Source organism: Marmota monax, unplaced genomic scaffold (assembly GCF_021218885.2).
Source record: "Marmota monax isolate L192 unplaced genomic scaffold, Marmota_monax_Labrador192_F-V1.1 WCK01_AAM20220418_F8-fsc00061, whole genome shotgun sequence".
Lineage (NCBI taxonomy): Eukaryota > Metazoa > Chordata > Mammalia > Rodentia > Sciuridae > Marmota > Marmota monax.
Genome location: NW_026695230.1, coordinates 1911159 through 1936840, shown reverse-complemented (window position 1 = coordinate 1936840; position 25682 = coordinate 1911159). Strand labels below are relative to the sequence as shown.

The window sequence follows — 25682 nt, the reverse complement described above, 5'->3', positions numbered from 1 at the left end:
CTGACACTGAGTAGGGAAAAGCAAAAGCTTTCTTTCTTAGATTTAGAATGCAACAAAGATGTCCACTTTTACCACTTGTATTCTACGCAGTGCAGAAAGCCCTAGCCAGAACAATCAGGCAAGAGAAAGAAAAAGTGGGCATCTAAATCAGGAAAGAGAAATTCAAATAGTCACAGTATGCAGGTGACATGAATATCTCAAAAATTCCATCCTAAAATATATTAGAACTAATAATGTAATTCAACAAATTTATAAAATACAAAAAGCAACATAGCAACCAATAGCAGTCATTTTTATAAGCCAACAGTGGATTATCTGAAGTAGATAATCAAGAAGTAGATATCTGAAGTAGATATCAAGAAAGTGAAAACATTTACAATGGCAACAAATTATCTACGGATACATTTAAAACCAAGAAGTGTAATGTCTTTATGATGAAAATTATAATGTATCAATGAAATAAATTGGAAGAGGACACAAAAATGGAAGAACATCTTGTGTTTCTGATGGTGAGAACCAATATTTTCTAAATGATCATAATAAATCATTCTGAAGATTCAATATAATCCCTATTCAAATAAAGATAATACCCTTTAAAGATATATAAAACACAATCCTAATATGGAAACGGGGAAAAAATAATCCCTGAATAGCCCAAATCATCTTGAGCAAAAAGAACAACACAAGCGTCATTATACTACTTGAGTACAAAATATACCACAATGATGCAGTAATTTAAATAAAATGATACTGGCATAAATACAGACATATAAACTGAAGGAACAGAATACAGGTCCTAGAAGTAAATCTACACATCTACAGTCAACTGATCTTGATAACAGTGCATGTACATTATAGGTGGAAATGTAAAGGAAGCACAGCCATTATGGAAAATTATATGGAGGGTCCTCCATCATTTAGAAATAGAACTACCATATGATTCACTAATCCAACTAATTAGTATGCATCTCAATGAAATGAAATCATGCACACCAATGTTTATTGCCACCTACTCACAATAGGCAAGAAAAGGCAACAACCTAAATGCCAATCAACTGATGTAGGGCTAAAGAAAATGTGGTACATAGACACAATCGAAAACCATTAGGCAATAAAAATGTCTAAAATCCTGTCATTTGTGACAACATGGATAAAACTGGATGTTATTGTGCTGAGTGACATAAGGCACAGAAAGACAAGTGTCATTGAACTTTATTCATGTGAAATCTAAAAATGTTGATCTCAGAAAACTTGATGGCAGAATTGTGGTTACCAGAGACTGAAAAATGTAGAGGGAAAGGTTGATCAATGGGTACTGAGTTTTAGTTCAACACAGGCAAGAAGTTCTTCTGTGTTATTAGACAGCAGATAACAATAAAGAACTGTATAGTTAAAAAAAAGCTAGAAGAAAGAATTTGAAAGTTTTTACCATGAAGAAATTATAGATGCTTGATAAGACAGATATGTTAACCTGATATATACATTATATATTATATACTTGCATTGAAATATCGTATTACTCTCTTAATATGCAAAATAATGTTTATGTAACTTGTTAAAATAATTTAATTGAAAAAATAAAATAAGTTGCAAAACAGAATAAAAATAGTTATTCAAATTTTATAATATTGAGTAAAAGAAGGAAAATAGCTATGTTCACAGTTCAAATTAATTCATTAAAACAGTGTCCACTGAAGTTTTGAAAATCTCCATTAAAGCTTTAGATAAATACACATTTTCAAAATTTCTGCTAGAGAAATGCAGTACTTGAATAGGCCAATATACTTAGAAATTTAATATATGAAAAGATGTCCTTTTTCCAAACTTTCAAACTGTAGCATGAGAAGTATTGTTTTTTTTTTTCTTTTTTCAGTACTGAGAATTAAATCCAGAGGTGCTTAAGTCAAATCTTGAGCCATTTTTAATTTTTTTTTTTTGAGACAGTATCTCCCTAAGTTGCTCAGGACCTCACTAAATTGTTAAAGCTGGCTTTGAACTTGCAATCTCCCTGCCTCATCCTCCTGAGCAACTGTAATTATAGGCATGGACCACTTAATAGTGATTCTCACCTGTATTTTTAAAGACTAATCATCTCTAATATATGCAATATTTCCTAGAGAAGAGAAAAAGAGTTAGAACTCTGATATCACTTTATGCACATGTACATTTACGATTCCAAAATCAATAAATGATAATATGCCTATACTCAGATATATTTTATAATGACTTTTTGATGTAGAAATCCAAAATAAACAAATCTAAGAATGCTTTAATATATTAAATATTATGATCAATGAATGAAAGCATCTACATGTAAAAGAAATTATACTGGTCACATTGGAGAAATGTGCTCTATATTTGAATTGAATAAATGATATCTTCTAATACTTCAAAGTTTGAAAGTTTTTAACATGAAGTAAGTCCAGAAAGAAATAAAATATATATTTTTTATAGATTACACATACAAAAAATATGTAAATTGCAATTGTTTCATGTTTTTCATATGCATTTAGTATCCAAGAGAAGATGAGTTTAATATTATTGAGATCATCTTTTGAAAATGTGGGTAGACTCAAACAGAATGCTTTGTGATTTGTATTGCTACATGAAGACACTAAGTAAGGATTAAATTATACATATTCTCACCATTGTTATTGTTGTGAATCATTACTAATTATTTTACTGTTTAAAAGGCTATAGTTGTAACTGAAATTTGCATAAGAAAGAGATTAAAGTAATTGTAATTGCTTTCTTTCAAATCAGGAGGGAATTTGGCCTTGTTTCTACAAATATTTTTGTACTATTTTAGATTTTTTGCTGACTTTGATTAGATACCAAAGGCTATGCTTTTTCTCCCATAAAAAAATGCATTTTTTTTTTTTGCAAATTAGGTTACAAATAAAAACAGTATCTATTTAAGTCCCAAGTAAAATAATATGAAGCATAAAGGCAGTCTTGTTTATTAAATTATAAAAATATAAAAAAGATACATTTCTAAATAATTTAATTTTAAAAGAGTAAATCTGTCTTTATCTAATTGTTTATGTATGTTGTATATGAGGACTGAATAATTATTTTTATCCCTAAGCCATTAATGTGTGACAAATCTTTCAAACTTGTCTTCTTCATGGAAAACTATAGCAAAGAAGAAGGAGCTCTCAGGTGTAGCCAGAATAATTAAAGATATTGATGATCATTTGATGCATTTCATTACTCTTGTTAATTTTTATGGCTTAACTTGTATTAAGTGAGACATAATTATTCTAAAACAAGACTTACCTTAAAGCTTTTATTCTCATTAAGGAAGAAGTATTACTGTGCTTCATTCTTTATTCAAAGTAGACACATGGTATTTCCCATCTCTGAAAATTATTTTGTAACTATCTGCTAGGGATGTTTATTTCTCCAAGGATCTTAAATCCTTCTGGGATTCTACCAGTGATTATAAAATGCTAATGCTTTTAAAATATTCTGAATTTTTTTTGGTCCTGAATAAATATCACATTCTCAAATTTTTATGTCAATATTTAATATTTAAAGAATTATAGGTCTGACAGCATATTTTCAGTATACTCTTCATTTAATTGAATTTTTAGTTATGGAAAATTTATACTGAATAATCCCAATATGTGAAGATTTGTTGAAAATAATGCTACCAGTAAAAAAGTAGATTACTTATATAATTGAAATGTCTTTCACTAGTTCATTGCTTAAAGACAAATCAGCAATATATAGAAATTTTCTGGTTCCAATAAAATTCTTGGGTAGAAATAGATGTAAAAATCTGTCTGTAGGGAGACATACTGTTCTGCATGCATATCTAATTTCAAATTGCATCAAGTTCTTCCACATAATACCTTTGTTTTATCAACTGACTTGAGCTCCCTACCTAATTAGATAGTAAGTATGACTAATGATTTGGGTTGCTGTCATTATCCTATAGTTCAAATGTAACCTTAAAAATTGATATGGTAGACTAGGGATATAGCTCAGTTGGTAGAGTGCTTGCCTTGCATGCAAAGCGCCCTGGGTTCAATCCCCAGTACCACCAAAAAAAAAAAAAAAAATTGATATGGCAAGTGTTATATACATGTAAGAATATGTCAGTCAATCGAGCTAGTTGATATATACTTTTAATGCACTAATTTAAAAATTATAGAAAAGTAAATATGACCAGAACAGTAGATATGAGCTAGTTCTTAAACTCCTCCTGTTTTATGTGTACTTTCACCATCATAGTTGTTTGGGTATGGGTTTTTGCTATCATTTTAATGAATAGTCATGCATTCTCTCCATGCCATAAAGGAAAGGATGCTAACAGTTATGAGGCTTCCAATTGATCTTCATGGAAAACTAAGCTCAGGAGTCAGAAGTGATAATTCTGTCAGGTGGTTCTAGAGCTACTGCTGCTCTTGAAGACATGAAAAACAGGAATCCGCTGATTTTCATTCTTGTAGTTCTGTACTTCAATGACTCAGCTAATTCTCCCTGCTTCTTACTATCACTCTAACAACTGATCTCCTCTGCTCATTATTTGTACAGTAATTGACTTACCACAACATCTACATTAGTCTACAACATTCCTTATCTGTTTCAGCTACAATATAGCTAGTTGTCTCTGGGGTCCTACTTTAAATGTATCATAATAAATTTAATATGCCCAGATTCTATTTTGGAGTCAGAATTCGTGCTATACTTCTTCTTTGCCCTGGAATTGTCATATCTAGTGATCAGGAAATGGTGTTAATAGAAGCAATGAAGGGACAGTTGCAGATGCCAGAGATGTTATCCCCACCATAGAACATTCAAATCTTAATTCTAGACCAAGGACACTCACTTATGGACCCCAGGAATGGCCACATACTAGTATACAAAATAGTATCCATTTATTTAAACGATTGTAGTTATGAATGGTTATAGTAATAGTCTTTACTTTGATTTATTCAGTAATTTGTACTATTTACTAGATTACTATGATGACAAATTTATCATCTACAACAAATTAACTGGTTTTACATAAAATGAACATAGATATTACTCACAAATATAGACTTTAAATCTAAAGAACTTATGGAAACTTTAACACAAAAAAGTGATATATGTTTTTCATGGGGCCATATGCAATAAATAAAATGGTCAAAATATGCATGAGAGGAACAATGTGCATCAACTTCAAGGATAGTTATTACCTTTGGGGAGAATAAATGAAGGAAAATTAGGCAGGGTTTTAATAGTATTATAACAGTTTCTTTATGAAATATCTAAAGAAATTGGACAAAACAATTATATCTACATAGGGGTGGGCCCACAGGACATTTCACATATTACTTACTCTTTTGTGTTTGAAATATTTTATAAATAATCAATTTTTAACACTATGTTTATGGTGAAAAGTAACCCTCTTTTAAACTTTATTTCCAGCCCAATGACTTATTTTGCAGTCCAAGATAATACATACAATGGTTCCCTTTCATCATTCTAGGAATCTTTAAAGCTGTCTTTTCTAATAGATGAAGTTACTGGACATTAGAAGTATGGCTAGTCCAAAGACAAATGTGCTATGAATGTAAAACAAACATTAAATTTAAAATACAGACTACAAATAAAGAATGTAAATCTGTCATTAAAAATCTATTATGGGGGCTGGGGTTGTGGCTCAGCAGTAGAGCACTGGTCTAGCATGTGTGAGGCCCTGGGTTCAATCCTCAGCACCATGTAACAATAAATAAATAAAATAAAGGTAATGTGTCCCACTATCACTAAAAAATAAATATTTTTTTAAAAATCTATTATGACTGGAAGCGCAACAGATCACTGGTAGAATGTTTGCCTAATATATACAGAGCCCTGGGTTCCATCCCCAGCATCACACACAAATGCATTAAATGTACAAATAATAGTATTTTAAATCTACTGAATGAAACATATCAAGAAAATCAATTTCACCCATCTTCTTACTTTTTTAAATATGTGATTACCAAAAAGCAGCAAATTTTTGAGAAATTAAATGTTTCATCAACTATCATGTCTTTTTTTAACCATTGTGAACACTCAGAGATTATAAAGACTATACATTTTATAAAAATCCTAACACTGTGCAATACTGCTTTTCTTTCAAAGTACTCAGGTCAGATAAAAATGCAATATCTATTCAAATAAATACACCTGGAATACAACCTTAAAGTTGTAACTGTAGATGCTAACAATATGATCACCAAGAGAAAACATCACAGTTTCTTAGATACAGTTTATACAACATTTCATACCTTTATAAAAGGTAGATCACTATACATTTGCTCTCAAACCTGGGCACAGGACTAATTTAACACTAGAATGTTTATGAAGGGAAATTCCTAGGTTACTAGACTTGACATAAGAATGTATTTTCTAAGAACCATTTTTTGTAATATTTTTGTTTTTATTTGTTCTTTTTAGAAATAGATGGCAGTAGAATGCATTTTGACATATTATAAATATATGGAGTATAACGTATTCTAATTAGGATCCCTTTCTTCTTGTTGTACATGATGTGGAATTTCACTGGTTGTGTATTCATTTATGAACCAATTCATTCTACTCTCTTTCTTATTCCCATCCCTTCCCTCTTCAATTTTCTAAACATATTGTTTAGCAAAATAAATGAATTATAGTTGTAATATGCATGGTTTCTCAACTTTAAAAAAATGAATTTATTGTTACCTGAGAAAGAATATTTTCATATAATCCTTAAATATATGTATGAATTGAATAATGAAGCTTTTGATTAAGAAAATTTTTAATTAATTATTCTTTTTCAATATTTGATAACAAAGGGACATTCATTTTATTGTACCTGAAAATAATAAAAAATATAAAAACCATGAAAATAAAGTTAGGATGGATCTACATAATATTGTATTCATTTTCAGATTAACTTTTTAAAGACTGAAGTGGAAAGAAAGACCAAAATGATCCGAGACCTCCAGAATGAGGTAAGATTTATATTTCAGGAACATTTTGTATAAATCACAGAGTACATACAAATATACACAGAAATTTGCTACAAGTTTGGAGGTTTGATCACATGCTGACTTGACCTTTGACTGATGAATAAAGGTGAGAAAACTTGAGGCTAGAAATTTCGAATAGTGAATAATTTCCATGATTGTATACATTTGATAGTAGTATTAGTCTAAATTTCCCAGCTCATTTTGCTAATTATATTTTGTTAGGCTGATATTAAAACTGATTTTTATTTCATGAATTTAATTGTCTCTTAAATGATATCATAAGCACTGAAAAAAAAGCAAGGAGGAATTTGTTTGCAAAAAATAATCTGGAATGTAAAGTGCATTCCTGAAAAACTCAAATTCATAAACCAGCTATAATTTTTGACATAAATGAGCTATAACCACTTGCATGATAGATTTTAACATTTGAGTCCCTGTTACCATGTTTTTCTTGTCTTTTGTTATATAATTACTGTTTTTCTGATTTGATCACCTTTTTATTTCCATTTAAGTGCAATTATGCAATTCTGATCATCAATTACTAAATAGTAAAAAATCTTCCTTGATTAATTCTACTAACTATGGCCTATTTTGAATCCCAAATCAATATTTTTTAAGCACACATTGTTCTTCCTTTCTTCTTTTCTGTCTTCATTATTATTCATTCTTTATTCCCTCCCTCTTGTTATTCTTTTCCATTACTTTTACTTTATTTCTAGATATTTTAAACAGCAAATGAACTATATTATCTGCAAATGGCTTCCCTCTTGGTATTCAAACTCAAAAATAATCTTTGATATTTGGTACCAATATTCTACATTTATACCTGGATTATGACTTTGAAAGACTAAAATCTGGAAAAGTTGTACAGAAGATTAGAAAGCAATAACAGTTCAACTTTGTTTTAATGATTCTACTGCATTTTAATTTTGTTCCTAATGATTTCTTTTTTGCTGAGTCTTCTCAAGAAAGTGTACTAGGATGTACACTGTATTTTCTAGATTTTTTGACTAAGGTGATAACTTTCAGCAGATCAGAGTTATTAGAATATCAAATATTCTGGATAAATACCTGTTTACTAGGGTACAGTTAAAGCTCAGTGAAAGATTAAATTACTCAACTCAAAAAAAAAGTGAAAGAGGAGAAGGAGGAGGGGAAAGAAGAAGAAGAAGGAGGAGGTGGAAGAGGGTAAGGGCCGACAGATAATTTAAAGCAAGGTAAATGTTTAAAACAATGTTAAAATAAGCACTAAAATATGATAAGAAGTGTGTTTGCAGCTGCACACACATGCACACACACATACACACACAGCAATATGAACCCAGCTACTAGAGAAGTGGATTATGGGTTCATTTGTATTTTGTAAGTAATATGAGTTAACTTTTAATCTAAGATTTTTTAAAAAAAACTCTAATATTCAATTTAGGAAAAATAATTTTGAAAAGTAGAAGTCTAATTTATTCCTAGTATGTAAATATAAAGACTGATAAAATGTTTTACGGGATCACTTTATAGAGAAATTCTAATTTAATACCTGTGTAGACTTAAAGAATTCTGAAAGAACTATATCTTCACAGAGGTAAGATCTGCTTAATATAAGTTGTATAATTAAATTTACTCATGTTTACTTTCATAATATTGAAAATCTATGGGATATAAACTGATAACCTCCAAACAATCTTTAAACTTCTTAATAGAACCTAATTCTGGACACATATCAATTTAATGTTTAAAATTTGCTTTCTTAACTTGAATGATTACTTGAATGTTTGTGTTTATTATTTGGGCAAGTTGTCGGTGTGGTGAGAATGAAGCAAATTTATTAAATAAATTAATTGACCCATACTCTCTACACTGAAATTATATGGATATGAATATATCCAGGAGTAACAAATGAAACAAATAAACTTATTAAACAAAACAATAACAAGCAATTGAGACAATAGAGGTATAAATAGATATCTAGAACAGAATTGAAGTCTGTAAGTGATAACATTTGAATTAAAGTATTGGTGAAATTCTCAATATGATACTTTTGAAACATTATTAAAGAAATTAGCATGTTTTCCATATGTGAAGGCATAAAATGCACTTTTACATTAGCTCCCAGTAGTTTAGATTTAATATTTAAGTTATTCCTTGGAGAGGAAAAGTTTATTCAGACTATAATTTTTTAATGTAAGGACTTCATATGTAAGAAAACTTCCCAGTGTCCCCATCCAGGCATACTTATCTGGAACAGACTACACGGAAGTCTGTGCCCCAGAGATTTGTGGAGCCAGAAATTATAATTGTAACTGGGAAGAATACAGACAGCAAAATCAAGATGAAAGAGGAAAATAATTAGTGGGTTTTTTCTTCTTTACAGCGGGAAGGGAGAATGGTACTGGAAGCTGGGTGAGCTCTGAGTACTTAATCAGAGCATTGTGAGCATGTACCTCTGTGTTCATCTTTTTTCCCAAGAGCATGACTTTTAGCCTCTGAATGGAATGCTGTTACTTATGAAAGCTCTACTGAGAACTAGGTGTCTTCAAGTCTCAGTTCCTGGGCCTCTCCTCTTGTTCAAATTCTTCTTTATGGAACATTCAAGTCCAATCTACTCTTTCTCAATTTTTGTTCCTAATTTTTGCAAATTAGCAATTAATAAAGGACAGAATTATGTAAGTTTTAAAACTCATATTTCCCCTCAGTATGTTAAGATTTGAAGCAGTAGGGTCATAGCCTTGTCAAACTTTTGACAATGTTTTTTTTTAATCAATAAAGGAATCAAGAAAAATATAAAATTTATAGAAAAGCCTGTACTTATAGTGGGATTTAGTGCCTTCAAAATTCCTATGCTTTACACTGCATCAAGATATCTGGCTAAACTGTGAAGAGAGAAGAATCTATTAAAACTTTTCATCTGCATGAAAACAAGGGATGAATGAAAAATCCATCTCAGATTTTAATATTTATGCTAATGCGCTCTATAAGAAGCCAATTCCCTCCAGAATCTACATCTTAGGACACTAAATCCTGAGTTTAAGATGAGATTTTGCTTGTATGTTTATTTGTTCTGTTGTTGTTTTTGGTAATACTATATTTACAGAGTTATACAGTAAGTGGTTTTTACCAATCCTATTTTTTCCCCTCAAACTCTGCACTTTCTGTGTGCAATTTGCAGAATGCAAGCTTTCCCATGAAGCAAAAAAAAAAAAAATGTTTTCCATTACTTCTTAATCTATGCCTGTTGTTATTATCTTTCCAATGCTACCCAGCTGTTAAAATGTAAACTGAGGCACAATAAATATTTTAAAGAGTAAATTTGAGCAGCCAGTAATTCGTGAAGTGTGCAACTCCAAACCAGAAGTGACTTGGAGCTCCACCAAGGAAGCTCTAGAGAGAGGATTTTATAGGACAAACAGAAGTAAAGCTAAGAAAATATTAGATTGATTACAGTTATACAGTTGCCTTATGTAGCTATTCCCTTAGAAAATCTCTAGTTTTATAGTTATTGGTTAGTTTTTTTCCTGATTGGTTAAGCTTGAATTCTCTTTGATTTAATATGAGTTTTTATAAGAAGTGGTTCCAATAAAGTTTTGTTCATGTTTGCAAATCAAGCAAGGTTAAGGCCACTAATGAATCTTAACTGGTCTTGTCTGCTCAGGTAGCCTTTAAAGCCTGATCTCTCTTTTAATTCATTTTAACACATTTTTACATGTTTACTTCCCATTTTTTATTTGGATATCATAGGACAAAATTTAAAGGAACATTTCTTCCCATAAAAAATAAAATAAAAAACAAAGAAAAAATTCAGTCTTCCTTCCCTGACTTCCATATATCTGTTCACTGAATCATCTGACATAGTCTAGCTCATGCCGTGCAAAGCTGAGATTTCATTTTGAATTTTTACTTTCAACTCCCTCTTTCTCTATTATCACTTCTAATTTTCTTGCGTTTCATCCAATTTTCTGCTGGGGTCAAATTAGTTTGTTTATAATGGTTTTAGATAAAAGAAAGGCTCCAGGAACAAGCAGGCTAGACTACAAGGCACATCAGGCATTGTGACAAACATCCTTGATAAGTTGAAATCCCTTCATGAAAGAATTGAGTTTAACAAAGTTCGGGACATTTTATGGGAGTGCATAGCAATGTGTGAGGGAAAAGGGGAGGTTGAGAAAAGAGAAAGGCAGGGGGAAGGAGAGGGAATGGAAAAGAGGGAAGACAAGACAGGAGATATATCTTCCTCCATTCTTTCCTATGGTGGTAGTTTTTGTTTATTTGTTTTTTCTGGATTTTGACTTTGTTTTCCCTTTGGGATGCATTCAAGATACTTCCAGATAATGATGAAATAAGGAATCACTCTGAAAACAAGGCCAGGAAAAATGAATGTGCTTCAGTCTTCTCAGTGATGGAAATTAGGAACTCCTAAAAGCTACTTTCTTAGTCAGCCTTTCTCTCTATTTCATGGTTCCATTTTTCTCTACTTACAGTAACATAGGGACCATAAAGTTTAACCCAAATTTGAGTTTACAATCTGTCACCTACAGCTCTTTTTATTAATTCATTTAATCTTCTTTTAAATTTGTTTGACATTTCTCTAAATACCTAGGAAGAGCACCTTCCCATAAGTATCTCTGGGCTTTCAAATAGTTCCAAACCACTCTTACTCACGTTCAGGCATAGAAGAATAAGGAATGGGTTTGTGAGGGGTAGTACAGCAGTTAGTAAAATTCATGGTTGTGGCAAAGTACATGGTTAAGAAAGAAAATTACTTGGCCATATAGCTATTCCACAAAATTATTAGAGGTAGTGCAGTTATAGCTTTTATGCTGACCTTTAGGAAAAGCTCCTCAAACATACTTCTGACAAGACTAAAGAATGGGTCTCCTGTGCCAGATCCAGAAGTGGCCTGTCTGCATGGTAACCCACAACAGCAGCCTTGAGAACCATATAGCCTTAATGTCATTCACTAAGACAGTGTGGACCAAAGTTACCCTGGTTTCAAATATAACATATTTTTAGAGGTATGTATTTTAAGGATTATGTCTGATTAGCAGAGTTTAATTCATTTCTGCCCTAACACTACAATGACTTCTGGAAGTGGAGGGAGCTTGCTTATTCACTTTTTATTTCTCTGCTTTAATTTTTCATTGAAAACAAGGAATTGACACTACAGAAAACATTCACATTGTAGAAACAATGATCCAAAGATTGATAACATCTATAAACAGAAATTCTAAACAAAGTGTTATAGTGTGTGGCGTTAGCATCCAGCAGGCCACCATTGAAGGGCATTGAGTGATTAAGAAGTATGTTCTGAGACAACTGCCTAAGCACTCAAGTGTGTGAATGTGTGTGTGTGTGTGTGTGTGTGACAACATCTCAGGTGTATAGATGGCAACTCGTCAAATTTATTTTGTGATTTTAATCTTCTTTTGTCTTACTTTTTTCGCAACTGGATGCAGACACCTTGAAATTAGAAATCTACCATAAAATATGATAATTCACATTTTTTCACAAGATAATAAACAGCCAGGGATTTATATATATGCATTAAAAATAAGGAATGTATCAAATCTTCTTTTAATACTAATGAATTAAAGAAATATAAGACACAACCTCCTAATTTGGAATTAAAATCCAATTTGTTGATTGGCTATTCTCTCCAATGGAATTGTTCTGAGACCCTACAAAATATAAAGACTGATATCAGGCAATCTCTGACCATGCTAACATAACAGGAAAAAAAAAAGGTATATGTGCTTGTATATATTTTTTTTCTGGGAAGAAGGTGGATATTCTCCTAGGGAGACCAGGACTGAAGTTAAAACTAATAAAGTATAAATACCACTGATGTAAAGAAAACTTGAGTAGATTTTAAGAACACCCATTTTGGCTCAACTCTCTTGGCTCTAAATCTCTCTAAAATAAATTATCCCATCTTCTTGCCTCAGCAAACACTCTGAAGTGAAGATGCTGAGATATTTCATAATGTGATAGAGTGCTTCAGGGTCATCATTCTGAAAATGAATTCTCATGCCTGCCTGCAGATGAATGGTTCTAACAGCTTAAGTCAAATACACATAGCCCAGGACATGCTCAAATGTCTTTAAATTATTTTTTCACAACATTTTCACTTTATCCTGGTGATGTGGCTGTTTTTGAGGGAAGATTTAGGAAACATTTTGAGCAACAGATTATTCAGATTTTTTTTGTATCCAATGTTTAAAATTTATTGTAACTCATTTGTATTAGGTCTTAAACTTCTGTACACTGTATGAACTGGATAACTTAAAATGAAAGAAGTTTGCCCTCTCACGGGTATACAGATGTGTTCAAAACCGGCAGACACTCAGGTACATCCTCCCTCTGAAGGCTCTACAGAATAATCTTTCCTTGCTTCTTCCTAGCTTTGGATGCCTCCTGGAAATCTCTGAAACTCTTTGACTGGCAGTTGTGTCACCCTCTATCTCTGTTTCCACCTTCACAGTGTATTTTCTGCGGATCTGTGTATTATTTCCTCTTATAAATATACCAGTTATTAATTTTAGGACCTATGCCAATACAAATGAACCTTGAAAACTTAATTAAAATTGAAAATACCCCATTTCCAAATGAATTCACATTCTGAGATTCTATGTATACATACAATTTTTGTGTATTCCCCAAACACAACTCAATCATTTTTTAAACAAGAAAAGAGGCAATAATTTATTTGGTGTAAGTATGCCCATGAAAGTATTCCAATTTACTTATATGCATGTTTTTATTTATTTATTTATATGCATATAAATATTTATTCATATATTTATTACTATAATGAATATATTACTTACTTCCTTGCATTGTCCCAATATTGAACTAGAGTCTAGAAAGATGGAAGTATTATGAAATTTCAGTTATACAAAATTCTGTCTGACAGAAATTTAATGAGAAATATTATGTAATATGTGACATATTTACCACGTAGATGTCAAGCACTACTAAAATTACACAAAGTAAGTATAATACACAACAGATAAAAACAAGCATTTTTTGAGTAAAATTTTGAAAATTAGCAGGCAATTTGCATTTACCCAATTTCTAACAATGTTGAACATTTGTTCATATTTTTGGCCATTTGTATTTCTTCTTCTAAGAACTGAATGTTTTATTCATTTGCCCATTTGTTAATTGATTTATTAGATTTTTTTTTTTTTGGTGTGTGTCTGTCTTAAGGATTTTAGTTCTCTATGTATTCTGTTTATTAATCTCCTGTCAGAAGAGTAACTAGTAAAGATTTTTTTCTCACTCTGGTTAGAATGGCAGCCATCAAGAATACAAACAATAATAAGGACTTGAATGAAGGTGGATACTCTTTTACATTATTGATGGGATTGCAACCACTATGGAAATGAATGTATAATTTCTTCAAAACATTAGGAATAGGGCTGGGAATATAGCTCAGTTGGTAGAGTGCTTGCCTTGCATGCAAAAAGCACTAGGTTCAATCCCCAGCACCACACACACACACAAAAAAAAAGAAACAAAGAAAGAAAGAAAAAAGAAATAGAACTACAATATGACCCAGTTATACCCCTCCTTCATATTTACCCTAAGAATTAAAGTCATTATGTTATAGTAGCACAATTCATGATAGCCAAACTATAGAATCAGTTGGGGTGTCTATCAATGCATGAATGGATAATGTAGTATATATACAAAATGGAGTTTGATTAGTCATACGGAAGAATAGAATTATGTCATTTGCAGGAAAATAAATGGAAGTTGAGAACATTATGTTAAGCAAAATAAGCCAAACTCAGAAGTTCAAGGGTCATATGATTTTTCTTGTATGTGGAACTAGACAGGAAAACAGAAAAGAAAGGTCGTGGTGTGAACTCATGAAAATTGAAGAGAGATCAGTAGAGTAAAGGGACAGGGGGAAAGGGAGGGTAGGTAATGAGGAAATGCTGAAGAATGATGTCGGCCAAATCGTGTTGTTATATTGTGTGCATATATGAAAATACAATAACTAATCCCCCCATTGTGTATAGCTATAATGCAACAACAAAAACATGGATGCAAAAAGGAACAGATTAGGACAACAACCTAGGCGCATGGACTGGCCACTGAAGGTTTTCATCAAATGGTGCCTGTGAAAGGAATGAAAGAATTGAAATTAATAGCTATTCATTCAAAACCAAGAAAGCAAACATTTTTTTTTTAAAAGTTGATATATGAAAAGTTCCCTTGTAGGTGAAGAGTTGTTCTTTATTGACTGGAAGAAATGGTTGCTTTTGGAGATGTGTTGTTTCCGAGTACAACTTCAGGTCAGCTTACTTTTAATGAACATGTTTGCAGTACCCTCATGAAGGCTGTATTAGTTATAAGCAGATGCTGGGGCAGCCAATCTGATCGATACAGCTGAAGTATAATATACAGAAAGTTAAACCTGAAAGGTGCCTTCTATCAGACAACTGTTTCTAAGAACTTTCCCCTTTGCGATGGCATGGAATTTTTACTCATCATTTCCGATTAAGTCAGGATCACGGTCTTGGGGTTATTTATGTTTGTCTACATAAGATTTTGTTTTATTTAGACTTGCTGTGAATCAGTTTCACTGAGTACTGAGTACCTTCCTATTGTCCGGATATTTAGCTTGTATAAAATATTAGAAATAACAGATCAAACGGTACTTCTTGTCCCTCTACCTGCATCCAGGTCACTTATTCTCTTTCCTGATAGAGGAATGTCTAGTTATATTTACCATGCTTCAAAGGAAGGGGAAAGAATTACTCCTTATTCTTATGTCTTTTGCAAACATTATTTTATTTTCTTATGCACTTCAAAGTGTTTTCAATTTAATTTGCATCAAAATAATGCATGAAAGACCCTTAGCACATTTAATCTCTCAACACATGGAAATAATTGTCAGCATATTTATTATTTTAAAAAAATATTTTTAGTTTTAGATGGATATAATACCTTTATTTTATTTAGTTATTTTTATGTGCTGCTGAGGATCAAACCCAGTGCCTCACATGTGCTGGGCAAGCTCTCTACCACCTTAGTAGCAGCATCCCCAGCCCCATATTATTCATCAATAAGCTGTACTATATCCAAATACATTATCTTTTTTAGTAATAATAAACAGTTAAACAACCAAGAACCTCATGTATTAAATAATAATACAATGTAACACAGGAATATATCTCTTTCTCATTTCTAGACAGTCTTATTCCATCTTTTCAAATTCTCTCTTTTCAGGGACAGACCAAAGACCAACAAACACATAATACACATTATGTCCATGGGACTAAAATGCTGGGACTATTGGTATGGGCCACCATGCCTACCTACTTTTCAGTTAATTTATAGTAAATACTAGTAAATGTACCAACCAACATTTGATCTAGACTCAGCAAAGATTTCCTTGTTGCATCATCATCCACAGTTTTAACACAAAACAATTGAAAGAGAATTAAAAGTTATGCATCAGTCATTCAGTTAGGGTTTGAACCAAGACTGCCTGACATAAGAGTTAATATTGTCTCCTTTTAACTAAATTCATAATATGAATTATGAAAATATGCTCAGTCTTTACATGTTTGCATTAAACCTAGTTTGAAAAACTCTTTTCCTTATTTTAAATATAATTTCCATGAGCAGCTGAGATACACCATCTTGTGTCCTTCTGCCTCCAGCTTTCCTCCTTCAAAATTGTCAATATTCCATTCACTTTGACATACTTAAAAAGGTTGATTATAAGATATTTGATAATGTTATCATATATGCCCTTCAAACTCAAAGAAATGTAGAGGTATTTTAAGCTCTGCAATATTTTATCATTGTTGAAATAGGTTGAAGGTTAAAATTATATTTTATCTTTTTCAACCTATGACTGAAAGTTGCAGAAGGCAACACTAGACGAGGCGATCTTCTCCTTCAATAGTTGAGACCTGTGTTCCAGGAGGTTTTATAGCCACAGGTAGGAGGAACTTGAATTTCTGTACCATTTCACATTTTTCATAAACGTAGACCTTTTTACACACTGTGGTGAATATCAGATACATAAAACTGGTATTAAAAATTGCAAATGAGCTATTTCATAGAAAGGTCCCTTTTTTTTACATTAAGAACATTCCTGCCTCTGAAATCATATCCTACACATGATTTAAACTTAGCATTTCACATAGACTTCTAACCTCTTCCTTACAGAATAAATTTTTTAAAATTAGATTTCTTTCTCTGTGATTCTGAAATTTACTATGTATGAGAAGCACCTGGGGATCTTATAAAATTGAGGATTCTGTTTAAGTGTGGGTCCTAACATTCTTCATTTCTATCAAGTGCCCAAGTGATCTCAAAGCAGTTTTTGGATACACACTTTGAATAGTCAGGCTCTAAAAAGTGGCTGTCAAATTCTGCTTGATAGGCAGGTGCTGACTGGCTGATAACAATCATTTCCAGAGCTTCCTTAATGTGTGAATTCCTAAAAGCTGTTTGGAGTCTATGATTCAGTGGGAGTGACTAGATAGTTGGCCATCTGCCTTTCTTAGATCTAGGTGAAATTATCCTATTTACTGGCAAAGAGTCACACAGATCACTGGCAATCTGTTGACTCAGTGACTCCAAACATCTGGGAAGGGAAATTTTCAAAAGCAGTGTGTGTTGCACCAGAAGTACAATCTATGTGCAATTTTGGAGAGGATATACCATGGTATATCTTGGGCCTCACATACTTTTATTAGTCAAGGAAAATGAGGATCAATTTGAATAAACAGCTATCACTGTCAAGGTATTTAATGCCTATCACATAGTATTCAGTAAGTATGTTTTAATTATTTTGCTGCTAGATTTATCCATTTCTAAAATTAAAAAATAGCTTATCAAAAGAAAATGAAAATTTTTCATTGGTTCTTCATGAGTATGTTGTTTAATTTCCATGATCTATATGAATTTCTAAAGTCTCTCTTGTTGATTATTAGTTTAATTTCATTTTGGTCAGAAAAGATGCATAATATTATTTGATGATTTTAAATTTGTGAGCACTTGCTTTGTACTAACATATGGGACACTCCTGGAGACTGTTCTATGTTCTGATGAGAGGAATATGCATTCTGCAGTATTTAGATCAAATGTCCCATAATTCATATGGCCAGAAAGTATACAAACAAAAAGGTTCAATATCACTTACTCATCAGATAAATGCAAATCAAAACCACAATGAGAAATATCACCCCAGGTAAAAATGGTTACAATAAAAAAAAAAAAAAAAAAAAAAGATATTAGTGAGGAAGCAGAGTAAGAGAAACTCATACAAATTGGTGGGAATGTAAGTGAGTTCAGCCATTGGGGAGAACAGGATGTTCTTCAAAATTCTAAAATAGAACTATCAGATGACCCAGTTTTCCCACTCCTAGGTATATATCCTGAGGAAATGAAATCAGCAATCAGTGAGATACCTGCACTCCCAGGATTTTGAAGCACTATTCACAATAGCCAAGATATGGAATCAACTGACCTTTCAGCAATAGATGAATAGATAAAGAAAAAGAGGTATATGCACAATGAAATATGATTTAGTCTTTAAAAGAACAAAATCTTGTCATTTGCAGCAATATAGATATGCATGCAGGACATTACATTAAACGACATGAGCCAAGAACAGAAAGGCGAATACCATGATCTCATAGAAGAGTAGAATAGTAATTGCTAGAGGTTGGGAAGGGTAGGAATAAAGGAGTATAGAAAGAAGCAGGATAAAAAGTACCAAAACACAATTAAATATAAACACAGTTAAATCTACTGCTAAATCTATAGCCCAATCGTGTGCCTTCAACCTACAATAAATTGTTATAAATTTCATGAAGAATTACAAGAAGGATAATAATCTGAACACAAATAAATTATAAATTTTACTGTTTGTTTCATTTTGTTTTGTTTTCATACCAGGGATTTAACCCAGGGACAATTAATCACTGAACCACATTCCCAGCACTTTTTGAATTTTATTCGGAGACAGAGTCTTGCTGACTTGTTTAGAGTCTCAATAAATTGGTGAGGCTGGCTTTGAACTTTTGATCCCCTGCCTTAGCTGCTGGGATTACAGAAATGCATCACCACACCCAGCCAATGATAAATATTTAAGGAGATGAAAATACTAAACACCCTCATTCAATCACTATTCATTGCATGCATATATCACATTATCACACTGTACCCCTTAAATTTGTACAATTATTAAGTGTAATTAAAAAAAATAAATCCCAGCCACCATTTTCAATTTTGGAGCTAACATGTTATCTTTCTAATTGCTCTTCTTAGTGGTAAGCTTTTTGAATACATAACTTCACTTAGTTTCTACACAATCTGGTAAGTCAGGCCAACCACATTTCAAAATGGAAGAAAGAGATAAAGAAAACTAAATCCTAGATACCCTCCAAGTTTCTTAATCCCACAGCTGAAGGAGAGGGTGAAGGAACTAGGCATTCAACTTTCTCACTGCTTCTCTGGTGCTTTCCTCACTGTGTGTGGGGTTCTCTCAACCCCATTACTGTAGACTTGGAAATAATAATTACTGCCTTTTTAAAATTTTCTAAATGTCACATGCAGGTGTCCATTGTCTAAGCTGTCTATTTGTGCCATAACTAAAATAAAACCTTTCTCTGGATTCTTTATTAAGCATTTACTGTTCTGTTGGATGTTACTCCTCTCATACTAACATGCACTCTTTTATAAATAAGATTATTCTGGTGTAAACAGAGCAGAGAAATACTACTCTGGTCTTTTAATAATGTTACACTTACAGATAAGTGTAATGCAAATTTATAACTTTTCTTATAATTAAAACTTAATTGATAAATGTACATTATAGCTGTAATAAAAAATCTACTTTTTAAAAGATAAAAGCATTGAAAATCTAAATTATAAATTGTTATTTTTCTAATATTTTTCATATTTGAAAACAAAATTTTATAACTAAGTGATACGTTACTATACATTTTGAAATATTTTACCATGTAAAAGAAAAGAAGGGGAAATAATCTTTTCTTACATAGTAAATTTTAGTTACTGAAAATACTTTGTGTGAAATGAATTTTATTTTAATGTAGTCTATGTCAAGCTAGTGTTTGTGGATAATCTCAGAGGTTCCTAAATTTTATAGATTTTCTAGACTTAAGAATACAAATATTATGTTTTGTACTCTATTTGTTTGTACCATTTACCATGTCAGATTCTTTCTCTCTCCTTTGGTTCCCAGTTCAATTTAAAATAAGATGGTTGTTAGAATCAGCCACATATCCACTAGTATTCTCCCAGTCTCTCCTTTGGTAATATTGCACAAGTTTTAGCTGGAAATTTTTACCTACTTAAGTAGGGACCATATTTTCTATCCTCCTGATATCTTCTGCACATAATTAGTGCTCACAACCGTATTCCAGCCAAAGAATATGAGCAAATCTCTAATTATATGTCTATATAAATCATAGAAAGTTGTGGTTGCTCTATAAAGTTAACTTTTCTCGCTGTTATGATTTGATCTAGAAATATTCCCTCAGAAGCTCATGTTTGAAAGCATGATCCCCAATACAGAAAAGTTCAGAGTGGGGTTCAGGCAATGATTAGATCTCTAACCTCACCAGTGGATCCATTCATTTGATGGATTGATAATTTCAGTGTACCCTTGGGTGGCAACTGAAGGCAAGCAGAACATGGCTGGAGAAAGTAGATCACTGGAGACATGCCATTGTGGGATTATATATCTTGTCCCTGGTACCTCTCTCTCTGTCTTTCTCTCTCTCTCTCTCTCATTCATATATATATATATATATATATATATATATATATATATATATATATATGCTTCTTGACTGCCATAAGCTGAGCAAATGTCCTCCACCATGCCCTTGAGTCATGATGTTATGTATCACCATGGGACCAGAGTGATGGGGTTGTCTGATAATAGACTGAGACTCTGAAATTGTGAGCCCAAAATAAACTTTCCTCCTTAAAATGTTCTTTTCAGGTATTTTGAACATATTTCTGAAAAGCAGACTAACACATTGAGTAACTGCTGTTAAACTATTCAGTATGATTTAGTAAGTTTGGGTTAGACTTCAAAGACTTTTTATATTCAAACTAGATCTTTTCTTACAGGATATGCTCCATGACTTATTTGAGAGGCTTTCTATTATTATCTTTTCATAAACAAGGCAATGTACTCTTTCCATATCTGAATTTACATTTATTGCCTTTTGTGGAAAACTTTGACCCAACCCTATAGAGCCTATATACAGCTTGTCATAGCTAGATTAATGTCCCCTACATATGTGTACTGGCATTGCACTAAAATTCTCTTTTCTCAAAAGATATTTTATTGCAATGTGTGGGTCTATTATACAGGAGGGTGAAATACTACTTGTTTTCAAATCATCTCTACTTTGTGGGATTGTATGTGATATATAATAAGTTCTTAATCAGTAATCGAGTAAACCTTTAACCTTTGATATCTCTAGGTCTATCTCATTTCTTTTTTATTATAACAACAGTTTTTGTAGGAATAAACCTCCTATTGGAGAGTGAAATTTTTATTGAAAATAGTGCCAGTTAGGCATTTCTTAGGCCTTTCCTGTGCAGCATCATTAAACACATCCAGAGCCATGTATCTTTAATCTGTTGACCAGTTACTTCACACTGATGTTACGTGAACAAACACAGCATAAAAACAGCATTTATACAAAAAAACAAGAAACTTTTTTTCTTTCAATAATGCCGGAGCAAACTTTTTAAGAAAGTTAAGCCCCATAAATGGGCATTAAATTCATCTTTTTTTTCTACTTCGTTTTTTCTTTTCTTACCTCATAAGTTTAGAATTCTTAATCATTTTTACCATCAATAATATGGAAAATATCTACTAAAATGCCTTACTTTATAATTAAGAACCTTTGAAATTTTTCTTTGAGAAAACAATAGTGACAAAATGAGTTTTAGCCTATATTATCATCAGTACATACTCACTGGTATTGGTTCTATTAAAATTTTTCTCATAAATATATTTTTCTTCCATTCTTTAGATGTTGTTCATTGATTTTGTCAAAAAAGGTTAATTGCTTATGTGTTTTCTTTTAAAAGAAAGCTGAATTCTTTTTCTAGCAGTAATTAACCAGATTCTCTGTCTAAAGTCACAGTCAGACTCATATTCATTTGAAGAGTGAGTCTCTACTAAAATAGGGCAATCAGGAATTGGTGACAATAAGGAGGGAGTGCTTCTTTCACCACGTACTGTGAGCTCTAAAAAGGCATACTGTGCACGACAACTCAACTTGCTGTCACCTTTATCTTCTAATATATTAGTTTTGGAATTTTTAAGTATGTGTATATGCATGTAGGCACATAATATATTTGCATAAATATATGCACACATATACATATACATATCTATTAAGTAGTCAGGCATTTACCTGGGAGCAAGCTTTTGGAAACTTGATCCAAGTACAATTCCCACACCTTTGTCAAAGGATAGAGCCATACCAGATTTCAGTTTTACCATGTAACACACATAACATTCTTCCTGCTATCAGATACCATTCAAGCCAATTGCTCCTTCAAAGACTTCTCTGTGTTGCCTTTTAGACCCTCCTGTGTAAACAGATTGACTTTATCATCTGTTGACATCACATTTGGAACACAGCTCTATTGTGGCTTTCACCACTTTGCTGGGTATTTTCTGTTACTGTGGTTGTCTTATCTACTATGCTCTGAGGAGAGATTATACTCTTGGATTCTCAGTGCTGAAAAGGAGAGAAAGCCAGGAAAGAAGGAACTAACAATCTCAGACATGGCTGTATGAATGGGCAGGGAATTTATAATCAATGATGGGTGAAAATGGTACCATAACTTGGATTCTTTCAATCTGTGAATTATTAAATGAAGAGAGGACGTTGCTTGGAAATGTTTAGCAGAGTGCTTTAAGCATGTTTAAGCAACCTGTGAAGACATTATTATTTACTTAGGAGTTTTAATGGCATATCAGTAGTAGAGTTTGACATTTTATTAAGAAACTTAATGAGCTGATCATAGTGTCAATTTCAATCTTAATATTTTATTATAATATGATTAACATGAAGGAGAAAAAACTCAGTTAAGATAAATAATTATTCAAACAATAAAATTATGGCTACTATTCTATTTATGAAACATATAAACTAGAAGAACTAGAAGAAATCTCAGACAGCATCTGACTTATCCTTTTCCTTTTACACATGAGTCTTAGAGGCTTAGACATGTCTTTTCTGTTTTTCTTTCAACTTATACACAGTTTCTAATGATACCGCAAATTTCTGGTAACTCTCATGTTAATGGTTGCTTATTTAAAACAATTACTTCTCCCTAGAAGCTGTGTGTGTGTGTGTGTGTGTGTGTGTGTGTTTAGGGGATGATATCTAAAATTGTCATCATATTGGCAATTTCTATTAACTGCAAAAGTCAATCACATTTTCCCTCTCAACCTTTGCTTTAATGGTTAGATCAAAAAACTATCTCTATCCTGGAATGGATTAAGTATTTGAATACATTATCTTCTAGTCATTTTTGTAGTAATTTTCATTAAGAAAGTTTTTTGTCAGGAACTAGAAGGATGGTAACATTGCCTTCTTCAGTGGGCATTACACACTTGGAAAATAATAATTTCTCCTGAAACACAGCAGGATTGACAGCCTTTCTTATCCCATTCAGGCACAGTTGTCAATGCAATCGAAGAATGAGTGTTTGGATTAATTGAATGTTTTTGTTAAGTCCAGTAACACAAGCTCTGTCTCGTGCTCCTTTATCCCTTGAAATGATTTTAAAAATATCTTATTATTTCAACAGCTATCTTTAGACACCCTTCTAAAATTCTGGTCAATTAGTTTATCTCAAAACCAAGCCTCTTTGAATATTTCAAATCTTCTACACCCTGAAGCTCAACATATAAATATCAGTTGAATTTAAGTATCAGTTAAGTCTTGAGTCTGTGACTCAAGATATTGACAAAAAATGATTAAAATAAATGTATTCTGATTTCATACATTCAGAAATATTGCTGAATCACATCCTTGTTTTGACTATAAAATAGAGACGATCATATTGTAATGTCACCTCATGTATGTATTGTGAAATAGAGGTACTTAGAATAGTTACTGGCACATAGTCACCATCTCATTAATGTTAACTATAATCAACATGGTTATTAGAATTGTTAATTAACAATAAAATGGATAACATTCCATACTATATTTAGGCAATTTTTATGTCTAATGAAAGAATAAGTAGCAATGGGGATGACTGTGGAATAAAGCTCTTAATTGGTAGTTCTAATTCAGTGGTTTTCTTTTAGACAAAATATTCATGATTCTCCATCTAACATCTAATTCTTTTTATTTTCTCTGAAAGTCTTTTTTATTATCTTTTTGGTATCTTAAACAGACAGAAAAGTTGGGTTCATATTCAATAATTGTCCTTATTGTTCATAAAACTAGGTCCTTGATTTTGGTATACCTGGGTTATCAACATAACCATTGTCATCAGTGTGTTAGTGCTGATGCTGCTGTGTGCGAAGCCCCAGTCACTCCAAGAGCTAGTGGCTGGGACACAATTCAATTGGAACACCTGCATTTATTCATTAATTCTCCTTGTTAAAGGCCATTTCTTACCATTATCTACAAACCTGAAAAACAAGATATGACCATTAAAACTGAATGGAGAGTTCTGAAAGAAAGTCTGATTATGCTATCACAAACATTTAAAGCACTACAGCACACAAGAGAAACATAAGTAAAGAGATAGAAAACAGGAATTAAATGTATTATGCCATATCTCTAGTTTCATCTCCATCTCGATTCTACATTTTACTAATTTATCTATTCCTATAATATATAGCACCATACATAAGTATTTACCCAAGTAAATATTTGTTTTGATACATATACCCATGTATGCATGCATACATGTGAAACAGTTCTCAAATTTGATCTCTCAGACTTAGATAAAGATAGTATTTTCTTTATTTTTCCCTACCTATTATCAGGTGTTATTATGTATGAGATATACATTTGTTAGGGCTTAGAAACTGATACCCTAATATATGATGCTTTGTCAAGATTATTAAGTTGAGGCCATATGGAAAGTTACTGTCCAAAAGACCAGATTCTGCAGTTGGAAATCATTTGGCTTGAATGCCTTCTCCAGATATCTTGTCAGCCAGGGAAAACGGATTCACATCACAGAAAAGAAAGTAAAAATTAATACTTCTTCCAGAGATACTTTGGCACAGTATATGACTTTTTTTTTTCTTTGAAGAGCTGCTACCTGTGAGGTTTTATGCACATAACAAGACAATTCTTGGTCACTGTGCCTTTCCTTCCCTCAACTTCCAATGGCTTGTGGCCACTTTACCCAGCAGCCTATGGCCCCTATTTCATTTTGTAGCTCAGAATTTTAAAATCTTCTCTCATCTGACTTGTAATTTTAAACAATTTTTATTTTACAACTATCAATATGCTGTTATTTTTTAATTAATGAAACCCATTTGAGGTTTTTGTTTTGTGTACTCATTTGGCCTTGGTGACCATACAGCACCCACTGATCTCATGACCTTTTCACTGTCCTTCAATCAGTCCTTCAAATTTTTCTTTTCCTCTTTCCCATCCAGATTGTATTGTTCATCCTTATAATGAATATAAGGGAGTA

General features: G+C 32.1%; 1 protein-coding gene and 1 non-coding gene across 5 annotated transcripts in view; both read left to right on the top strand.

Moving 5' to 3' along the window:
• Luzp2 (leucine zipper protein 2) overlaps positions 1 to 25682 on the top strand; it is a 510973-nt gene that overhangs the window by 213418 nt on the left and 271873 nt on the right. For all 4 annotated transcript variants that reach the window (XM_058577025.1, XM_058577022.1, XM_058577023.1 and 1 more), the window contains one exon: positions 6909 to 6971. In XM_058577025.1, coding sequence (XP_058433008.1) covers positions 6909 to 6971 — 63 coding nt within the window. The remainder of the gene's footprint in view (positions 1 to 6908; positions 6972 to 25682) is intronic.
• Positions 3980 to 4051, top strand: Trnaa-ugc (transfer RNA alanine (anticodon UGC)). Its single transcript has one exon. It is a non-coding gene; the product is annotated as a tRNA-Ala (tRNA).